The 22930-nt window shown below is 39.2% G+C and overlaps 1 protein-coding gene across 3 annotated transcripts in view; it reads right to left on the reverse strand.

Annotated features, from left to right (window-relative positions):
- NVL (nuclear VCP like) overlaps positions 1-22930 on the reverse strand; it is a 108019-nt gene that overhangs the window by 12235 nt on the left and 72854 nt on the right. For 2 of the 3 annotated variants that reach the window (XM_087424398.1, XM_004439596.3), the window contains exons 19-22: positions 21904-22010; positions 11095-11171; positions 8678-8766; positions 4778-4848 (exon numbers count right to left, since the gene is read on the reverse strand). In XM_087424398.1, coding sequence (XP_087280524.1) covers positions 4778-4848; positions 8678-8766; positions 11095-11171; positions 21904-22010 — 344 coding nt within the window. Of the gene's footprint in view, positions 1-2169; positions 2258-4777; positions 4849-8677; positions 8767-11094; positions 11172-21903; positions 22011-22930 lie in introns of all 3 variants that reach the window. The other variant, XR_015550023.1, reaches the window with a different exon arrangement.

The raw sequence follows: 22930 nt of genomic DNA on the forward strand, positions 1-22930 counted from the left end.
GCATCCATGGTGCACAACTCTTAATTGCTCACAAAGATTAGGAACGCTGTCTTGTGTGCTTTTGCATCTTGTGGTCTAGCACGGTGCCTGGCATACGCACAGCAGGTACACAATCCATGTTTCTGCAGGGATGGAAGGATGAGGTCTTAGGTAACCCGTTAATACACAGCAGGGGTAGGGGCACTCTGACTTAGGAAGTTCTTCTCTCATAAATGTCAGTGTGACAGAAACAGACAAATGGATGAACTGCATAATCCGGAGTGTGAAGAAGAGAATCAAAGTGCTACGGCCAGAGGGCGTGAAAAACACGAAACCAACAAGTTACTAAAACAGAAGTTTCTATGGCGTGGCTTTAACAGAGGAAGAAAGAAAAAAAAGTTATAATTTATGTTTATGTGAGGTTTCCTTCCTGACAGTGGAACAATGCCACAGTACGCAGAGTGAAAAGACTAGAACTTGAGATCATAACCTCAGGGTCTCAACATTCATTAATAGCTAACCTAGCCTCAGGTCCCTGGTGAGCAGTTAATACTGAAAAAACCAGACCAGCAAAGTAAGGTACGCTTTAGTGGCCTGTGAAGCGACACATACTGGGCAAGAAAATCTGGCTTCTTTGTGGGGATAAAATAAAAGGATGACACAGCTGAGATGAACATCTCTGAATTCTGAGAAGCAACTGGCAAAAAGAGTCCAATCTTATTGCTGGCATATCTGTCATAACAATTGCCAGCCTATTAAGTCTTCTTGGAACCACCATAGGACATAGCCTCTCGCTGGAAATTAGGAGGGGTCCGGAATCTTCAGGTGGAGCCCAACGAACAGCTTGGTACCAGCAGAGTGGCAGTGAATGAGGAGTACAGGCAGAGACCCAGAGAAGGGACGTTTGCTCATTGTCCCCACTTCCCACCCTCCACTAGTGACGGAGGATTTACTGGGTCAGATGACAAATTTCTGCATTAGGCTCCTAAACTAAACTCTTTAGTTATGTCAACCAATTGCTGGACACTGAATCCACTTTACACGCTCTAACTGTCCAACCCCAAATTAAGGATCATGTGGCACCAGGGAGGCAACCGCTCCCAGGAAAGAGAAGGTACCAGCTAGTGTGACAGATTTACGTGGCTTAAGAACATGCTGAACATTTCACAACTATCAAGACCAGCTCTGCAGACCCTGGGACAGAACTAGCACAACACCCTTCTTCTTTCTTTTTCTTTTTTAGGCATCTCCTGATCATTTATTTACTGTTAACTCACTTCAAAGTGATAGCTATTTCTGTAAGAATGTGTGAAAGGCTAAAATGTAATAAGTATTCCTTTCACATTTAACAAAATCTAGTGATTCTCTTTTAGCGTAAAAAGAAGACTCAAAATCCCAACCCTGACACTGACAAGTCAATTAACTTGAGTACCAACATCTTAGATACAGGTTTTCATTCTATGGCTTGAAGTCATCATCTATATAAAACTATGCTGCCCGCCGAGACCCAGCCTGGCCAGAGTATCTCATTTCCTAGTCGGCCACAGTGATTGATTTCTGGATGGGCTCCTAACCTGATCTGGACCAATCACAGGCTTCCCTGAGACTCTCCTGCCAGGGCTATCAGAGGGTCTCTTGCCATGGGGGTTAACAAGCAGCCTGTATATCTGGGCCTTGCAGGCAGCCATCTCCCCACAAGAGAGGAAGCAATAATGTTTCTGGATCTCGATGCCTAGTGCCAGCCGTGCCCTCAACATCCTTGTTACATGGACCGATGAATGCCTCCTTTTTCCCACTTACATTAGTTTGAGTTGAGTTTCTGTCATTTAGAACTAAAAGAACCCTAACAGTAAAAGTAGAAAGAGGTGGCTTGTAAATGAGCTTGTCAATTTTACATTCAGGAAAGCATCTCAACAAATGCTACACTTTTCTTTTGGTTAGATATTTTCTTCTTTTGGTTTGACTTCTGAAATGGATTCTGTTTGACTATGCCAACTCCTCTAATTTCAACTGAATTCTCCTAAATCAGAAGGAAGAGGTTCTTTAGCGCAGTCTTGAACTGTGAAGGCCCCAAAATAGAACCAGAACCAGAAAGAAGGAACTGAGTCCCACATAAACATAACATACATTCGTTTCAAATTTACATGCAAAAAGGAAGCAAAGGTGATAAAATAAAGATTTAATCCTTACTTATCATAACTACGAGGATGACAACATGGCCAAATTTAAGAATCAGGTTAAGCAATTTTCAAACTTAGCACATCACATTTGTAGCTATCTGTAATAAAATGAGTGCAGCAATAAACACAGAAGCTTTTAAAAATTACAGCAAGCAAATATAAACAAACAAGTTTCTAGAAAATTGATCTTTTTAGAGATAAAGAAAGTAAAAGAGTAACAAGTGAGAAGCTACCCGAGGTCAATATGTAAAAACCAACTGAACTTCTATATACTAGTAACAATTAGAAAACAAAATTAAAAAAAAAAAATCTACAAACGGATTACGAGAAAATATCCTCAATATGTATATCTGATAAAAAACTTCAATCCAAGATAAACTAAGAATCTGTACAACTTAATAATGAGAGAAACAACTCAATTTTTTAAGAGCAAAAGATGACACAAAACAAGATATCCAAATGACCAATAAGCATATGAACTATGCTTGACATTTTAGTCATAAGGGAAATGCAAATTTAAACCACAATACTCATCCAGCAGAACAGCTAAAATTAAAAGACTGACAATACCCAAGTGTTGGTGCAAATGCAAAATGGTACAGCCACCGTGGAAAAAAGGCCGGCAGTTTCCCATCAAGTTAAACATACACTTACTATATGACCCGGCAATTCCTCTTTTGGTTATTTACTCAAGAGAAATCAAAACACATGTTCACACAAATCAAAACGCATGTTCACACCTGTGTTCAGAGCACCTTTATTCATAAAAGCCCCAAACTGGAAACAACCCAAGTGTCCACCAACAGGTGAAAAGACAAGCAAATTGTGGTATACTCATATAATGAAAACTACTCAGCAAGAGAAAGGACCAAACCACTGAAACACACAACACAGATGAATCTCAAAAACACCATGCTGAGCAAAAGAAGCCAGACCCAGATGATTATATATCATATGTTTCTATTTACAGCAACTTCTAAAACAGGCAACGTTAGAGCACGGTGGCAGAAGGCAGACGGGGTTTGGAAAGGGACTGACTACAAAGGACATAGGACCTTTCTGAACTGATGAACACATTCTCCATCTTGACCGCAGTGCTGGTTACAGCTGTCAAAACCCATGGAACTGCACACGTAAGCTTGTGCATTACTGCATGTAAACTAAATTTCTATTAAAAAAAGTAAGATTAGAGAAGGAGAGTGGCAAATGTGGAGCTATGCCAACATGTCCTGATTCTTGCAAAGCCTCCAAACTCGGACTGTAGGTCAGAAACAATTTCAGTTAAAACATTTTTTTAATGACTAAGTCTTTCGAGGACACTTATATCACAGGCTCTTGTTGATCAGAATGAAAAACGCCAGTAATATTAACTGCAAAATTGTTTCTGATTTTAATTGATAAGACTGTGTTTTATTCAAACATGTTCAATAAAATAAGAACATTTTCTCTAGTACACAAAAATGCCTGAGAGGTCAAGGCAGACTATTGTTTCTCCAAATATGGTAAAAGACAGTCCAGGTTCAGTGGACTCTTACTTTATAACCCTAGCTGAACAAGAAGTCAGTCATGTGCCTAAAAGATACACCGCCAGCCCAAATCCCTTAACTGGTTATTTTAGGTAAAAGTGATAAGATGGTCAACAAACTTAGAACATATAACTGTTTGGATTCTGACTTAAGAGTTTTCAATCAGTAATCATAGTGAGAAAGGCTGAGCCTGGGGTGATAACTGGCTAATGATTTAAAGGAAGTTTAAGTATTGTCAATAAACAGGTCCTCGTGACTAAGGCATATTATACTTCTACAAGTCTGGAAACAAAAGATATCCAAGTGAACAAAACTTATTACAGTAGTATCCAATTCAGACATTCATTCATTCATTCATTTATTTTCCCCCAAAGCCCCAGTAGATAGTTGTATGTCATAGCTGCACATCCTTCTAGTGGCTGTATGTGGGACGCGGACTCAGCATGGCTGGAGAAGTGATGCGTCGGTGTGCGCCCAGGATCCGAACCCGGGCCACCAGCAGCGGAGCGCGTGCACTTAACCGCTAAGCCACGGGGCCGGCCCAATTCAGACATTTCTTAGGGTTGGATATTTCCCCACCAACCCTCTCTGTGTCACAATAACCCAACTTCACTTAATAGCAACCATTTTAACTTATTACAAACAAAAAAAACCTCTAAATAGTAAGAAATAAACGTGTAACATCTGAAAAGCCGTAGTGATTTTTCTAACGCTTCTCCAACCTTATGGGGAAGACATTTTCACTTTCCTGAAACGTATGACTGAGTCCCTAGGGCTGAGTTTGGGCAGTCTAGCTCCAAGAAGATGAGAAACCATTTGTTGAAAAGGGCTGAGCAGGTCAAACGCTCAAATGAGACTGATGAAAAATTCTGAGATTGTGGAAACAGGCACAAGAGGTCATACTCTCTCTGAATAAGAGTTACTCAAGAATCTAGTTAGGAGTAACTGTGCTTCTGTCTCTTAGGAACAGGCAAAATTAATCTCTCTCAAGAATACTCTTACAAAGGCAATTATTTTGCTTGTTTTCATGAATTCATATCTACTGGTCTCAATTCTAGTTTCTTTTCTCTAACCGTTAAGAGCATTTCTTACCTTTTTTGATATAGATGATTTTACTTTCTTGAAAGCTTCTTCAAAGTGCTTCTGACTAATCTTGAGTTCACCTGTGGAGCAAATGCATAAATACACATATTTCAGTACAGTAGACTAATTGTGATTTATAACTTCGTTTCTCTTAAGAGACTGCCAAGCCTTCAAGGGGAACAATAAGAAAATTAGCAATGACACCGGTTCTATTCTTTTTCAGAACAGTGTTCATGCCAGATATATTCTCCTCATCACATTTTTCTTAGACAATTTTACATTTTTATTTAATTTACATGTATCTGACCATATTTAATTCTACATAAATGCTTAAGTTTTATAATATCACACATTTTAGCACATTTTTTTTTCAGCAATCAAAACAGTTTATTTTGGGACAACTTATATAAAAAAGTACTTTTTCCTAAAACCATAAAACTCCTAGAAGAAAACATAGGCGGTAAGCTCCTTGACATTGGTGTTGGCAATGATTTTTTGGATTTGACACCAAAAGCAAGGCAACAAAAGCAAAAAATAAACAAGTGGGACTACATAGAACTAAAAAGCTTCTGCACAGCAAAGGAAACCATCAACAAAATGAAAAGCAACCTACAGAATGGGAGAAAATATTTGCAAATCATCTATCTGATATAATATCCAAAATGTATAAAGAACTCATACAACTCAATAGCAAAAACACCAAACTATCTGATTAAAAAATGTGCAGAGGGTCTGAACAGACATTTTTCCCAAGATGACATACAGATGGCCAACAGGTACAAGAAAAGACAATCAACATCACTAATCATCAGGAAAATGCAAACCAAAACCACAATGAGGTATCACCTCACACCTGTCAGAATGGCTATTATCAAAAAGACAAGAAATGATAAGTGTCAGCAAGGATGTGGAGAAAAGGGAACTCTTGTGCACTGTTGGTAGGAACATAAATTGGTGCAGCCACTATGGAAAACAGTATGCAAGTTCCTCAAAAAATTAAAAACAGAACTACCATACAATCCAGCAGTCCCACTTCTGGGTATTTATCTGAAGGAAATGAAATCACTAACTTGAAAAGATATCTGCACCCCTATGTTCATTGCAGCATTATTTACAATAGCCAAGATATGGAAACAACCTAAGTGTCCATGGATGGATGAATGGATAAAGAAAATGCGGTAAAAAAAAAGTACAATGGAATATTATTCAGCCATAAAAAAGAAGGAAATCCTGCCATTTGTGACAAAATGGATGGATCTTCAGGGCATTATGCTGAGCGAAATAAGTCAGATAGAGAAGGACACATACTGTATGGTCTCACTTATATGTGGAATCTAAACAAAACAAAAAACCCAACTCATAGATTGAGAACAGACTGCTTGTTGCCAGAGGTCAGGGGTTAGGGGTGGGTGGGTGGAAAGGATGAAGGGGGTCAAAAGGTACAAACTTCCAGCTATAAAATACATAAGTCCTGGGGATGTAATGTGCAGTATGGTGACTACAGTTAATAATACTGTATTGTATACTTGAAAGTTACTAAGAGAGTAGATCTTAAAAGTTTGCATCATAAGAAAAAAATTTTTTGTAACTGTGTGGTGATGGATGTTAACTGGACTTACTGTGGTGATCATTTTGCAATATATACACATATCAAATCAATATGTTGTACATCTGAAACCAGTATAATGGTATATACATCAATTATATCTCAATTTAAAAAAAGGTACTTTGTCTTTAATTATAGAGAAATTCTTATCTTTTTTTAAACCAGTCCATGTTTTATTTATTTATTCCCGCCTCCCATTTTATTGAGACATTATTGACACATAACGTATGCAAGTTTAAGGTGTACAATGTGATGATTTGATGCATGTATATATTGCTAAATGAATACCACAATAAGGTTAGTTAACATCTCCATCCCCTCACCTAAGTACCTTTTTCGTGTGTGTGGTGATAACTTTTAAGATCTACTCTGTTAACAGCTTTCAAGTATATAATATAACACTGTTAATTATAGTCACCATGCTGTACATTAGATCCCCACACCTTATTCATCTTTTGGCTGGAAGTTTGTACTCTTTGACCAACATCTCCCCATTTCCCCTACTCTCTGCTCATCAGATTTTAATCCAGAAAAACCCAAAGCCCTCTTTGCCTGTTTACCTTAACTTAATGGTGATGTTTATGAAGAAGAACCAGAATTCTTCTCTTTTAAGATGACTCAAATATATTTGAGAATGGAGAGTAGAATTCCACAGTAGTTAAGTGTGCATACATATAACTAGATGTTATGGAGTTATAATAGCATAATACAACATATATAGATAATAGGACAATACTGGATTAGACTTTTTATATTAAAAAGGGGGTTCTGATTCTTTATGAGGTTTTGCCATTACATAAGCAAGAGAAATCAAGTAACTAAATGTTAAACAAAGCTTGGTTTAGAATGTTAATATGACTTACATGATGACAATTTATACTTAAAATAGTCAACTTTCTAGACAGATATTAGGATAGCATATATACCTAAAAATTAACTATAACGTGTAGCTGAATCTATCAACTGCAAGTGGAATGGCATTACTGACTTCAGTTTCACATCAATGCAAAATCCCTAAAGGACAGATAGCTAGAAATGCAAACTGCAGCAAAGCAGGGATGTCAGAATTTTTCATACATGTTCAGAAGATAACATCCAAATAAAATTATCAGTAGCAGCCAGTGCATGTACAGAGGCCTGCTAATTTTTAGTGACAAAACAAATCCCAAGATAGTCATCAGATTCACCTCTCAGGTGGCATACTATCTACCACCTGATGTTTTTTACAAGATATTCTAATTTTGCTAATTATATCCCACTTACTTGCAAAGGAATTTAAAATAGCTTACCATAAAAGAAGTTCAGATAACTGAATCCTAAAATTAAACAACAAAAAAAACCCAGGGACTTCATAGTGAAGATATGTATGTGTGTTGACAAATCTAAGCTGAGCATATGCTGCTGTAACTGTAAACAAAATTTAGCTCTAAGATTCTTGGTAACTAAAAAAGGAAAAAAGAAAACCAAGACAAATAAAAAAAGACCGCTTTTGGAAATCTAGTGAATAAAAGATCAATACAGACTTGAACTTCAGATGAAAGTACAAGTTTAGGGGCCAAGGCAGTTCTTTTTGGAGAAGGTTTTCTACAGTACTGGAGAGGATGGCCATGAACTGTAACTGATCACACAATCATCACAGGATCCAAGCAAAGTAAAGGCTATTTCTGTACTTGGCTTGGTTGGAAAGCAGGTCACAAATGAATCTTTTCTGGCCACACACACTCAAATAGTACAATCAAAGACATTATCAAATGTGAAGAATGGTGCAAAGCTGCCGAGATGGCCCCAAATCATCACATAATAACATATGATTTTGTAGTATTTTGAAAGGGAAGTCTAAGTACATGGAAAGTTACTTCAATTTTCACTTCTCATGTGTGTGCGCATTCTAAGCTCTCCAATGAAGAAATAACTTCAACTTTTTTTTCTGTTTTAACAGAAAAGTAGATATCACCTTAGCAAAAGAATGAGAAGGTTTCTCAGAACGGATAAATAGACCAAACTCATGATGAAAACAGTGAATGGACTCACTTGCTTAAATCTCAGCATTTGGATATAAAGATAAGGAAAGGTATAATACTTCCTGTTAGACAGGCACCAAATAACTTTCCTATTATTACAGTTGTTGGCCATAGAGGTTACATAATATTCCAGAACAGTTTCTAAAGGTCTTACGAGAAAAACGTCAGTTTTACTATCACAGATAATAGATGTTAGAAAATGGTCATTTCCCAGGTCCACAGTGGTTTTAGGTATCCAGAGTGATAATTAATTAGAACTGAGAGATTCTGGAGAGATCATACCTTTTTCACTTCCACTCTTCTGTCTTGCCATTTCCTGTCTCAGGGCACAGAGAGAAGCTTCCCGTACCAAGGCAGAGAGATCTGCGCCCCTATGATACAAGAAGTGTTCTTATGTATTTATTCTTAGATGCTGCAAAAGCCCAGAAAGAAGTCTGATGGGGAATTGGGGGATAAAAATCTCATTTCTAGAAATTAAACTTATTTAATATATAATGCTTACAATCCATATAACATATAAAGACACAAAGCTTAAACTAATAACTGAATCTAATGTTTCTGTTGGTAAAGTGTTAGGTTTATAACACTATTTAATAATCACGTACATGCTGGGGTGTTCATTCCTTCCCTTAAGGTTAAATCTAACACTGACATGGAGACACCATTAACTACGGTAAACAGATAGTGGAAGACCACAGTATTATAGTGTCTCTACGACAGTGGCATTAAAACCCAAAATGCACAGCATTCAACTTTAACCCTAACCCCTTTATGAACTGACACCCTACGTGGTAATCCAAAAGGTTTGGCCCAGGGTAAATTCGGTCCATCAAAACCATCTCTGTTACTCACTGAAAATTTTTTCAGATTTGAGCACTCAAAGCTGTAAACTACTCACTTCAGTCTTTCTCCTTTTCCTTAGTAATAAGTTTACTTACTTACAGAATGGTATGGATTTGATTTTGAACTAGGGTGAGAGAGACATTCTCCTTAAATGGAAGGAGGGGCTTTTACTTAAGCCCCGCACCACCACTGTCTGGGACTCTGATCACTTCCTCTTCATTGAGACAACCACTGCTTTTTTTCCTTTTGGTGAGGAAGATTGGCCCTGAGCTAAGAGCTGTGCCAATCTTCCTCTATTTTGTATGTGGGATGCCGCCACAGTATGGCTTGATGAGTGGTGTGTAGGTCCACACCCGGGATCTGAACCCGAGAACCGCGGGCCACCGAAGCAGAGTGCGTAGACTCAGCCACTACGTCACCAGGCCGGCCCATCCACTGCTTTCTTTTTTTTTTTTTTAAAGATTTTATTTATTTTATTTTTTCCCCCCAAAGCCCCAGTGGATAGTTGTATGTCGTAGCTGCACATCCTTCTAGTTGCTGTATGCGGGACTCGGCCTCAGGATGAACGGAGAAGTGGTGCCTCGATGCGCACCCGGGATCCGAACCCAGGCCACCAGCATCGCAGCGCGGGCACTTAACCACCAAGCCACAGGGCCGGCCCCACTGCTTTCTTAAGTGAGCCAAGATTACTGACCAAAGTGTGACTAGGTACATAGGGGTGGCAGAAGAGAGATGGAGAGTCACCACCCTAGATGTCCATATAAGAAAAAACGGGAGATAAAACTGCATCCTCACTACATTCCCTAAAAATGATCCACGTGGTTTCAAGCAGAATCGTCTTGATAAGGGATGGTTACGTGAAATTCTTCAACCAGAACTGCAAATAACTAAGTGCCTGCGTTACTACCCGTGGCTGTGTTCTTTGGATATAAGTTCACACTGCTGAATAATAGACTCCTGAAGACCCCAGAGGTGAAACATCGCCTCACTGGACTGACTTAGCTTCAGAAAGCACACTATGTGGCCTCGCCCTAGAGGAGTATCATGAGCACCAAGTACATTGTGCACAATCAAGAGGGCTTTAAAATGAGCCAGAGGGAAGATGTCCCCTCTTGGTAAACGAGTCTCATTTTCTTCTCTGTGCACCAAAATTGGGAAAGTTAACAAACAAATTTACTTAAAAACATAGGAAGAAAACAACAAAAACTACAACCACTACAAACATATGAAAGCTGAAGACAGAAATGTCTGATTTCACTATAGGCTGTGTGGGTGTTAATAGGTGTGTTGTGAAAAATGCCTTCTGAGGCTTGGAAAATGTGGAAAATATTGTCTTTTAAATGCTGAAGCTCCTGGATAATTGTGCAGCCAGTGATGAAACTTCTGCTCAAATGTCTGGAAGAGCAGAGACGGTTTGTGAAGGGCAGCAGTGGTGGTCAGGGTAGCTCAGCACCAAGAGTCAACACGTGCGAGGATCCCTCCCGTTCCCAGGAGCTCCTCAGAGCCTCAAAGTGGGTAGTCCCTTCTCTAAGAAGGAAGAACCAAACATTTAGATGCTTTACAGATACCTAATCCTCACAACAACCTGTCAGAAATCATTCTCCCTCATTTTTTTTTTGGTGAGGACGATTGGCCCTGAGCTAACATCTGTGCCCAGCTTCCTCTATTTTGTGTGTGGGCTGCTGCCACAGCATGGCTCGATGAACAGTGTGTAGGCCGCGCCCAGGATCTGAACCCACGATCCCCGGGCTGCCAAAGTGGAACTATGCCACGGGGCCAACCCCTCATTCTCCCTCATTTTACACGTGAGGAACTGAGCCTCAGAGAATTAACTGACTTGAGATTGAGATACTTACGAATAGCAATCACAGCGAAGGTCACCAGCAATTGCTTCCAAATTTACATCTGTATCCAGTGGGGGTTTGGTGCCATTCTAAATAAGAGAGAAAAACTATTTTTCACCGAGGCTTTAACGACCAACACTCTTCCACATAATAGGTTCTTAATATATAGTAATGGCTGCTTGACTAAATGAATATAATTGACTCCCAGACCAGTGTTATAAGATTTTTACAAATTTCGATTTTGAGAACTGAGGTTAATAAGCAGATTCCAAACTCGGCAAAGCTAAAGGCAAACAATATATGCTGGCGAAGTTTGAAGAATTTGTGTGCACTGCAGCAAAAATACCACCAACAAGAAAAATCACCACTGCAACCCAAAAGTGGAAGAAACCTATTTCCTTTGCCTGATTAAATATGGCAAATACATACGCAGTGCTTAGTTCTGCTGTGCATATGTGCTCAGTGTTGACGTGAGCTTGGCTAAGAAGGGAGAAATAATATTGAGCCTGGCCAGGAGAGAAGAGCAGTAAACTCCTCTACAATAAAAGCCAAAAGCCCCCCGGGCTCATTGCCTTCTTTCTTAACCCTTTATCTAAAACTCGACCCTGACTCTGGAGCCAATTCCCCTTCAGCTCATGCCAAGAGATGCGAGAAAGGACAAGTGACAGAACAGTCTTAGAATCCCAATAACACTTAACACAGTACCTTGCATGCATACACTACGTATTTAATGACATTTTCAGTGATTTAAACTGCAGAGGCAAACAAAACAGTTTTAGTGATTTAAAATGTCTGACAGTTAGATGGTAGGTTCGTGAGTATTTGCTTTCTTATTCTGACTCATAACTTACATATACATTGCATATAGTCTTTCTTTTGTAGCAAATATTACATTAGGAAATAGTTTAAGAAGAAATACACAGACAAAAGTGAATAAGCATATGCCATTAAGCTTCAAGGTAAGTGTAAATATTAGCACAGCAAGTGCTCCAAGCAGAGCTGGGTCAGAAGAGCTGGCACCTGCATAGTCACCCGCCTCTTGGCCCACACTCAGACAGTGTCCTCTCATTTCCTCCCAGCTGGGCATGTTCAAAAACTTAATAAACTGTACATCTGCTAGCTGCTATTATTTGATAAGGTGCAAGTGTTCATCTAACACAGGTTCAAGAAGCAGTTGTGTTTCCCATTCAATCCACTTTGACCTGGGACATAATCATGGGAAAATAAACGCTGTGTGACTTCAAGCAAACAATCTTTGCACTTGTTTTCTTTTTTCCCTCCAGCTGTGTGTAAACCTAGATGGTCAGACTGCATGATCCCTAAGGATCCTTTTAATGTTAAGGTTTTCAATTTAGTCAGTTAACCTTGCGGGGTAGGGGTGGGTAGTGATGGAAGGCAGCAGGAGAGCAGCCTCTGTGGTTCTGGAAGTTCTCTCGCTCTCTTTCATTGTAGTACAATTTACTTAACAAAATTTATCATTTTAACCCTTTTTCAGTGTATATTTTAGTGGCATTAAGCACATTCACACTATTATGCAACCATCCATCTCTAGAACCTTTTTCATCTTCCCAAAATGAAACTTTATCTGCATTAACCATTAACCCTCCCATTCCCTCCTGCCCCTAGCCCCTGGCAACCACCATTCTACTTTCTGTCTCTGTGAATTTAACTGGTAATGGAGTTTGATCTGGAGGTTTTGGGTTTTGTTTATAAAAACTCATGAAGCTGGACATTTAATGATATGTCCATTTTTCTGTACGTGCATTATACTTCAATAAAAAGGTCTAAAATGTGGAAAAAACCTCCAGGAATTAGAAAACCTGAGCTCTAACATTCAAATCTGCAACTGAATGGACCTTTGGGAAGTTCCTAAATCTTCATTATTTATTTTGGTAATAACAATAATAAAAAAAAATCATCATTGTGTCTCCAGATGAGGAGATATAATTTTGTGCTATATTTGGGAGGGGAAGCGGGGGCACCTCATACCTCTGGTAGCACAGCCTTGTTGAGGCTCTCAACCCATCATTAGAGGAGGGAGGGGAGGGGAGAGGGAGGGCTCCTCATTAGGCCTGAACCCTTATTAGTTTCTTTAATGTTTATAAGAAACTATCAACTATGAAGTTGTTTTTAATGCACTGGCTTTGAGTGACATCCTCGGCTTACATTAAGAGACCATCAGCCTCAGTCCTGAAAGGCTCATTATTGTGTTTATGACATGGATATCGTTAAAAACATGATCCGTCACATCTTAGCATTCTCTTTATGAGGACCCAGAGGAGAAAGTTTTCTCACATGTGCATCCCAGGAGAAACTGTCGGCTTTCTACATGTAGGGCACCCTTTGTTTAGGTGAGATCTCTTGTGAAAGCTGAGTATATACAGGAACACAATAAATAATTATCTGAAAATAATATTTTAGAAAAATAATTAATTCTTAGAAATTTAGATTCTCAGAAATTTTCTAATTCTTAGGAAATTAATTTTTTAGAAAAAATAAATCATCCCCCAAATATCCTCACCTGAAAGAAAGTAACAAACTGCCTTTTTTTGAGAGCGTGGGGTGTGGTCTACACAGGCTATCTCCAAAAATGTCAACAGCAACAGTACTTCCCAATTAGAAAAAAGGCCTGAAGAATCTTTGGATCATTACAATCTAACTATTCTTAACTGAAATGCAGCAATGTTTCTGACCCATAGTAAGAAGTAAAATGAAAGGTGAATTCTATGTACTCTCAAGCGGGAGCAATTAGAAACTTTTTACTGGCACATTAGACAGCTTATTGGGTCCGGCCCAGTGGTGCAAGCGGTTAAGTGCATGTGCTCCGCTGCGGCGGCCCAGCGTTCGCCAGTTCGGATCCTGGGCGCGCACCGACGCACCGCTTGTTAAGCCATGCTGTGGCGGTGTCGCATATAATGTAGAGGAAGATGGGCACGGATGTTAGCCCAGGGCCAGTCTTCTTCAGCAAAAAAAAGAGGAGGATTGGCGTCGGATGTTAACTCAGGGCTGGTCTTCCTCACAAACAAAACAAAACAAAACAAAAAAAAGAAACCTTATAAAACAAAATTTATACATATTTTAGAGAATCAGTTACTGAAATGATACTAATATAGAAAATATTTAGAACTTGTTATACTAACTTGGTTTTTCTTCACTACTGGTTTTCTCTCAATATATTAGCTCTAAGGGAAATCTCAAGTAATTTGGTGACTAAGAAGTTACGGCCCACAAGTATTATGTGATCCTACTTTTATGAGGTCCCTAGAGCAGTCCAATTCATGGAGATAGAGAGTAGAATGGTGGTTGCCAGGGGCGGGAAGGAGGGTAGCATGGGGAGCTCTTGTTTAACAGGTACAGATTTTCAGGTTGCAAAATGAAAGAGTTCTGGGGATGGGCAGTGGTGATGGCTGCACAACAACGTGAACATACTAATGCCAAAGAACTGTACACTTACAAATGGGTAAAACGGTAAATTTAAGTTAAACATGTTTTACCATAATTTTTTTTTACTTGCTTTTGTTTTTATTTTAGAACTTTTTAAGTTCCTCAAGTAATACCACATTGTAAAAAAATTAGAAAATACAGTTAAGCAAAATATAAAAATTGTTTTTATGACACTTTTGGTTCTTCAAAGCTGCGCATAAAACAACTAAGTGTCAGCGTTTTATTTTTTAAAGACTTTTTTACTGAGTTGTGGATTTAGAAAATTAAAATTCAGGGCTGGCCCCGTGGTTTAGCGGTTAAGTGCGCGTGCGCTCCGCTACTGGCGGCCCAGGTTCGGATCCCGGGCACACACCGATGCACCGCTTCTCTGGCCATGCTGAGGCCGTGTCCCACATACAGCAACTAGAAGGATGTGCAACTAGGACATACAACTATCTACTGGGGCTTTGGGGGAAAAAAAGGAGGAGGATTGGCAATAGATGTTAGCTTAGAGCCAGTCTTCCTCAGCAAAAAGAGGAGGATTAGCATGGATGTTAGCTCAGGGGTGATCTTCCTCACGGAAAAAAAAAATTAAAATTCATTTAAACAAATTAAACTTCAAAGCAACAAGAACATTTGGTTATTGGCTTAACTATCTTTGCAGCTACTGTTTTTAGTTAGTTAGTTTTAAACTCAATAGTGTGACAATTTTTTAAAAATTATTTTATCGAGGTCACATTGGTTTATAACATTGTGTAAATTTCAGGTGGACATTATTATATTTTAGCTTCTGTATAGATTGTGTCGTGTTCACCACCAAAAGTCTAGTTGCGATCTGTCACTGTGCACATGTGCCCCTTTAACGGTTTTTCCCTCCCTCTGCCCCCTTCCCCTCTGGTAACCACCAATCTATTCTCCTTATCTGTTTATCTTCCGCATATGACTGAAATAACAGACAATTTTTTAAAAAGGAAGTTATGACCCATATACGCCATTACTTCCTATAATTCTGATTAAGCATTATATGTTATAGAATACTCAGGTTCAAAAAGTAATTTAAGATGTACCATTACTTTTTAAAATTTCAATAATTATATCTATATTTAGTCACAGAAATCTATTTGTCATAGAACAGAGTCTGGAATCAACAATGATTTTTATTCATAGCTGATTGGAAAAAATAAAGAAAGGAAAATTAACATAATGATACCACCGTAACACGGCAATTGTTATTTGGCAATTTCTTGCCAGTCTTTGAACATATACAGAGAAACACACATCTCTGTATCCTGCTTTTATGAGATACAGGTTTGCTCATCAGTAAAATGGAAGTAATATTCATTTGAATATTTAAATATTTAATTTCAAACATTTCTAAAGGCAGTTGCACGGATGAAGCATATTCATACATGTAAAGTACCCGGAACACAGTAAATGCTTAATAAATATTACCTATTATTAGGTCCAATATTCTTAGTCTATGAAACTTTAACAGATAACATTTCTAGGTGAGAAGTTAATATAGGTTTTAGTCTTATGGGACACATTTAAAAAACAAATTGGAAGTTTGGGTCTTTTAGTGGGATTTTTGTCGCTATTTTAAAGACTATATACTATCTCAAAGCACGTGGCAGACATCAAACAGTCTTTCTGGCTTTCTGAGACAAGGGTAAGTTTTAATGACGTTTATAGAGAAGAAAATGAAGTGAAGAAAAAAAAAATTCCACTTGTCCAAGGATCTTTTTGGTGTTAAGCCTCTTGTTACCACATCATTACCAGAAATACCAAATAGGATATATAAAAAAGCAGTTTGTCATCGCTCATTCTTCTTTGAAGAAACTTAGACTCCAAAGATACTGAGACGTTGCTCTGACCCACAAATCTTTTCAGACTTTTAGGATCAGGACTAAAGAATTTTACTGTAATCGCCCCATAATATTTCAGGTGTTAATAGGAAAAAGAGGAAATTGTAGATAAAACAATGTGGGGAATTAAAGGAAAAAGCCAGCAAACTTTGAAACAGAAAGGGTCAACGTTAAAATGCCAACTGTTCTCAGTTTGGGCTGATTTACAGAGAATGTATGGGGCAGGAGGTCTGACTAGCGGACTCTCCCCTGAAATTAGAGATTCTGCTTCCTCTCCCTCTGTCCAGCTTTAGCCTTAGCCGTCAACAAAGATCTTGAGACAACAACAGTCAAGGCCTTGGGAGGGGAGAGGGAAGATGAGGAGGTGAGATGCAGCACAAGCAGCTCTCTCCTCACGGGGCACCAAGAAGTGCGCCTGCCACCAGGCCCGTGCGGCCTCTGCCCCTGAGACCCCACGCCGGAGAACACCACACACCCAAAACCGGAGCAAAAACACCCCAAGGTCAAAGAGAATAAACCACCCAAAGACCTTCTTTGCCTTTGGCACGGACAGATGCTGAGAACTGACTATGTAACAGTCTACACCACAATCCTACACAAAGTTGCTTTTAAAGTCAAATTGATTTTTCCATCAAAACGTCTTTTTCTGTTTTTTCCTTCTTTCCATATTCACAACTTTGTGCATGGAGGCTGCCCAAAGGGCCTTTCTATCTAATTCTAGGGCCTTTCTATCTAATTCTTCCTCCCAAATCTCCGCATTTATGCCAGATAATTATTCTTTAAAAAAACAAAACAAAACCCCCCAAATATATACATATATGCTCACGACAGAAAATCTGGAAAGATAAGGCAACTGAGACAGAGAAAAGCAGCCCCTGGCATGCAGGAACTGGCCTGATACCTACCAGGCGGGCCTCGGTGTGGCCAGGATGTCTGGACACACAGCCGGGCGGTGGTGTTCCCTGCCGGCACACCAACAATTTCACAGAACATCGACATCAGACAAGGCCACTCTCGGAGCAGATGGATCAAGACCAAAACAAGACCTCCGCATAACCACGTCCGAACACGGACAAAATGTGAACACTGTCTACGCCACAGAAACGATCAAACATCCCCCATCCTGGCTAACGCGAGTGGCTGCTGCTTCTTCAGCAGTCATGGCTGTAGCCCGCGTCTCATTTCCTTCCTTCCAGATGAGATTTATTGAAACCCGAGCACAAAATTACAGCGGCTTTTGGAAAGCAATTTAGAGCAAAGCCTCTTAAACTCTTTCCAAATCGAACACGAACACAAATCACTGAAGTCCTTCTAACACCCACTTACTGAGATGCCCACAGATCTCCATTCTGTTGGTTCCTCCTCGCAAGAGTAATAACCCAACTTGTTCAACTACACGTGTGTTCCTGGTGGTCTCCAACTGGGGGGCATTGACAAAGCAGAAGAAATAACCTATAATTCCATCCCCCAGAGGCAAGCACTATTAATATCTTAGTATACTTCTTGACTTTTTTTCTCTGTTTCTTTACGCAGTTGAAATCTCTAGGCTATTCAGTTGCCCTCATTTTTCTCTCCTCCTCAGGGATAATTAACATGCTTGTTGTTGTTTTATAAACACGCATATTATCTTTTCATCTGGAAGACAAGCTCCTCACAGGTGAGGACTATGTCTTACGTTTCTTAGTTTCCCCACCGTATACACACAATCAGAGATATATTTAGTTTACAATAAATACTGGTTGACTGACAAAAAGATCATTCATTTAGGTTAATATTCTATTATCTTATTTTCTTAATAATTTTATCTTTGAAGTGGGGTACTTCAAGCATTTGCCCCTTAGTCTGAGGGCTAATAATTCTGGCAAATAGTGCTGAAATTCTAGATGAAGGAAGTCTCAAGTTGTTCCATGGTGTTGAGTACCGTAAGTGGAGGAAACATGTCTGAAGAATGAGCCCATCATTCTTCTGGGTCCAGATCTGCAAGGCCCTGAACACCACATACCTCATGTCAGGCATGTATGTCTAGAAACGAATATCGCTCTGATCTTTGCCTTTAATCAGTGATATCCCAGGGGCAAGTGTAAAAGTATTATCATTGTCATCAAGACTACAAGAAATTTAAAGACACAAATTAGGGTTGCACGTATGAGTATGTGCTTGTGTTGTGTACACCTACATACACACATACATTAACCAAAGCAAACAAAGTCTCACTGTCATAGTTCCTAATGACAAAGCCAACAAAAATGCTACGGTGTTTAATTCATCATCAAACTTGCTTGATACAAAGAAGCAAGTACATACTACTAAAGGAGAGTTTCTTAACTTCGGCATTACTGGTATTTTGGGTCGGAGAATTCTTTATTGTGGGGCTGTTTCGTGCATCGCAGGATGTTTAGTAACACCATTACTCCCCTGCCTCGTGATAAACAAATGTCCCAGACACTGCCCTGGGCGGTGGGGGTGGGGTAGGTTGTTGTTGTTGGTAAAATGGCCCTAAGTTAAGAGCCACTGAACTACAGCAATGTGTTTTCATGGCTTTGACCACCAGCTATGTGCTGATGACAGGCAAAACTATAACCTAGCTAGAGGACTCTTCTGAACTCTGAACCACAGAACCAACTTCCTGCTGGACGTCTCTGCTTGGATAATGCCCAGGGACCTGAAACTCAGATAACACCATTTCCTCATTCCCAAACCCCTTACCTTGGTGTATACCACTCTCTATTCAGCTGCCCAAGCTGAGAATTCATCTTCCTTTTTCTTCACCCCTCAACTCTATAGTTAATCCAATGTCCTGTTAATTAAAACCTTAAAACAGTTCCCATATCTATGTCCTCTTTGCTAGTGCCCTAATACTGCCTTTGTTCTGGCATGCTTAATTTTTCCCCTTTTGTTTCACCTTCCTCCAAGCTATCGTCCATACTGCTGTCAGGGGTCTTTTTAACCCACAAAGCTGATCATCATTCTGTTCTTCCCTCTTTGGGAGATAGTTATGAACACCACTATATGCAGTTTTAAGTAATGATGGCCCAGTGAAGTAGGATCACAGAATCTTCCTTTGCCAACATAGAAAGAAAATACTAAAAAAATGTAAAGTTTAAAAATTTACCAGTGGCAATCAAATAAAGAAAAGGGTAAACTCTCACATTGTAAACATTGAAAAGCAGGTGCCAAGGAAAGAAAATTCTGGAGTAGCTAGTAATTAGGCCTCCATTCCTTGGAAGCAGCACTGAGGAAAGAAGTTGACAAAATCTTGTAAATGTCCATTAATATTCTAATCTGGAGGGAAGCAGCCTAAGGAGAAGATATCCCTAGGAAAAGTTAAAGAAAAACCCTCAGATATACCATCAAGGGATTTGAGCAGCATCAGGAAGACCTGCCCAGTATGCCAGTCTCCAGGGTGTGCAGCACTGGGGCACAACCCCACGGGAATGAGATGTGCTCTGCACGGACAGAGCAGGTCCGGGTATAAGACACTTCGTAGGGCATCTTTCAGAAGAGGATAAGCTCAGGCTTCCCCATAGGGGTTAACTTAGTACAAGCTTAGCTCCCTTTCCTCCCTGTAGTCTGTAAAAATGGAGATACAAAGCAATTAACTAGACCTCAAATTCTAACGTGTGAGGGGCAGGAAGACTGGTCCAGGCAGAGTGAGAGGCAGATGAGAGAGTGCATCCACTCTACATTAGGACCAAGAGGAGGGGCTGATGGAGTAACCATCAAGATGCGGAGAAAGAAGCATGGCAAATAGAAGGAAGGAAGGAAGGAAGGAAGGATGGAAAGAAGAAAGAAAAGGGGAAAAGAAAAAAAAAAAAAAAAAACTTTAAGTTAATCACAGCGAATGCAAAAATTAAAGGAATTAGACAAAAGATATGGAAGACAAAAGAGGATCTAATATAAGAATAATTGGTGACCTTGGAGAAGTACATCCAATAAATGAATCAGAAAAAGTATTCAGACATACAACACAGAAAAATTTCCCTGGAATGAAGGAAGAATTGCACCCACAGAATAAAAAGGTACACCAGATTTTAGTTCCTCTCCACTCAAAACAAACCCCCATTACCACCAGCAGCAGCAACAACAACAAAAAGTAACAGACAATGATGTATCTTAGTTCAGTTATTAAACTTCACAGATAAAGAATTTTTCAGGGATCCAAGCAGAAAAAGCAAGTCACCCACCAAAGGGAAAACAAAGACCAGACGGGCCTCACACATCTTTACAGCACATTCAGTGTCCAAAAATCATGTTGTAATTTCTACAAAGACCAGAAAGAAAGACTGTGCAACCAAGGAAAAGTTATTCCCAGCTAATATGTCATTCAAGTATAAAGACAACAGGCAGACATTCTTAATCATGAAAAGAACTCAAGAAATAGAGCTGAATAAGCAAACTGTTAATAAATGGAATAAACCTGAGGATGAAATATGGTTAACCAAAAGACGAATTAAAATAAAGAAACTAGAAAACATATAAAAGCTGTGGCAACGTGCCGGTTGTGAGTATTGTATCTATTTAAATATGAAACTAAGAATGTGACTCTAGAGCAGAATGTAAATGTGATGACACTGGACAAAGAGAAAATATACAGGGAACAAAAACTGGGAAGTGGGAGGAGGGGAAGACAAGGATGCTAATTATCTAACCTTCAGAGCAGAAACTAAACTGATGCCGTCTAAAACAAAATGTGTACTTTAAAAAAATAATGACCAGGCTACTTACTGGCTTTCCCAATCTTTTTTTTTTCAACTCTTACAGTGATACTTTAGAAAATAATATCTTTTATGGAAAAGAAACATTTACTGGAAGTTTAATAATTCCTTTAGCTTTGTTTTCTTTTAAATTTCAAACAAATTTAACTTTATTTAAATAATGTGTTAAGTTTATTCCCCCTCCTCCTTCTCATCCACTCAACCATCCACCCATCCACCTCCCCAAGCTGCACAAAGATGTTTGGAATGATGTCCGCACCAATGCAGATTATTCTGCGCTGGTACAATTCAGGGTGATATGCCTCCTTCTTTGTATTCTGTATACACTGCTTATTATTTTTATAAAAATAGCCAAGTCAATACTGTACAGGCGTCTTAGAAGTTGGCATACACCAACGTGGAGGATAGAATTCAACACTGTGGTTTCAAAACTCAATTTTTCTTTGGATATTTATAATGAGCCTATATCTATTTACTTTTCATCTCTAAAAGTTTCTACTCCATTTCAAATATGCTCTGAAGACCATTCCTCTAAAGTAAGAATCAAAGATCTAACAGAACAGAAAATGTGATCAGAGTGACATCTCAAATATATCAGTTGAGCATTTAACTCTAAATATCCCTTCTATTTTTAAGCAAACAAAAAAGAATGGATGGTCTCTTCAATTATAAAAAACAGTTCACCTTCTTCTTTGGGGATATAGGCGTGGCAAATATTTAAAGTTACAGAAAACAGTGATTAGGCATCCTAAATGAATACTTGTCTGTATTTAAAATGAGAGAAACATACAAAAAAATGTACCATTTCCTTTACTCACCCTTGTGATAGTTTTTAAGATGGCAAGACGATCTGATGGGGGTGGCAAACCCACAAAGAGTGTTTTGTCCAAGCGGCCTGGGCGCAGGATTGCAGGGTCAATGATATCTAGAGAAGAAGGGAGGAAAAAGTCTTAAATAAATAAAACAGAATCTTCATTTATTTACTTAATTATTTTATTGAGGTCATATGGGCTAAAATATTGTTTAATTTCAGGTGTACATTATTATATACCAATTTCTGTATAGACTGCATTGTGTTCACCACCAATAGTCTAGTTTTTATCCCTATCACCATACATATGTGCCCCTTTACCCCTTTCACCCTCTCCCCCATCCCCTTAAAATAGAATCTTTTAAAAAATATAATTAACATGAGAGATGGGAAGAGTACTTTTTCTTAAAGAAAAAAGTTGATAAATTAGACTTTATTAAAATTAAAAGCTTCTTATCACCAAAATATGTCCTTAAGAAAGTGAAAGTCCACCCCTATCTTCCTGCCCCAAACCTGCTTTCCTCCAGGATTCTCTATCTCAGATAATGACCCCTGCAGCCCCTCAAATACCAGGCAGGTTTCTCCCTTCCCTCTAACCAGAGACACGTCCTACCAATTCTATCAAGTCTGTCTCCCATTACCTGGAGCCTCAGTCAAGGCCAAAAATGTCCTCCTAACCGCGCCTGCTTCTAGACATCCCCTCTCTGGGACCCCTTACAATGCTGCCAGGGTTATCTTCCTAAAGTACACATCCAGTTCTCCCAACTCCCGTTCCGCACTGCAGAAGGAAGTGTAACACTTTGCAACATCATGCTAGAGCATTGTCTGACAAGCCCGTCTGAGGATCTTCTGACTCCACAGGGCGAATGTTCTCAAACATTCTGCTCTCAGGAAACCTTTGCACTTTAAAAAATTCTGGAGGAGCCCTTTGTAACCTTTCTTGCCCTTTCCTGACCCGCTTTATCCCTAGGCTGCCACTGATCTGTTCTGTCAATATAGATTACTTTGTATTTTCTAGAATTTTATGTAAGTGG

Source organism: Ceratotherium simum, chromosome 36, assembly GCF_057802395.1.
Source record: "Ceratotherium simum simum isolate JZ-2026a chromosome 36, ASM5780239v1, whole genome shotgun sequence".
Classification (NCBI taxonomy): Eukaryota; Metazoa; Chordata; class Mammalia; order Perissodactyla; family Rhinocerotidae; genus Ceratotherium; species Ceratotherium simum.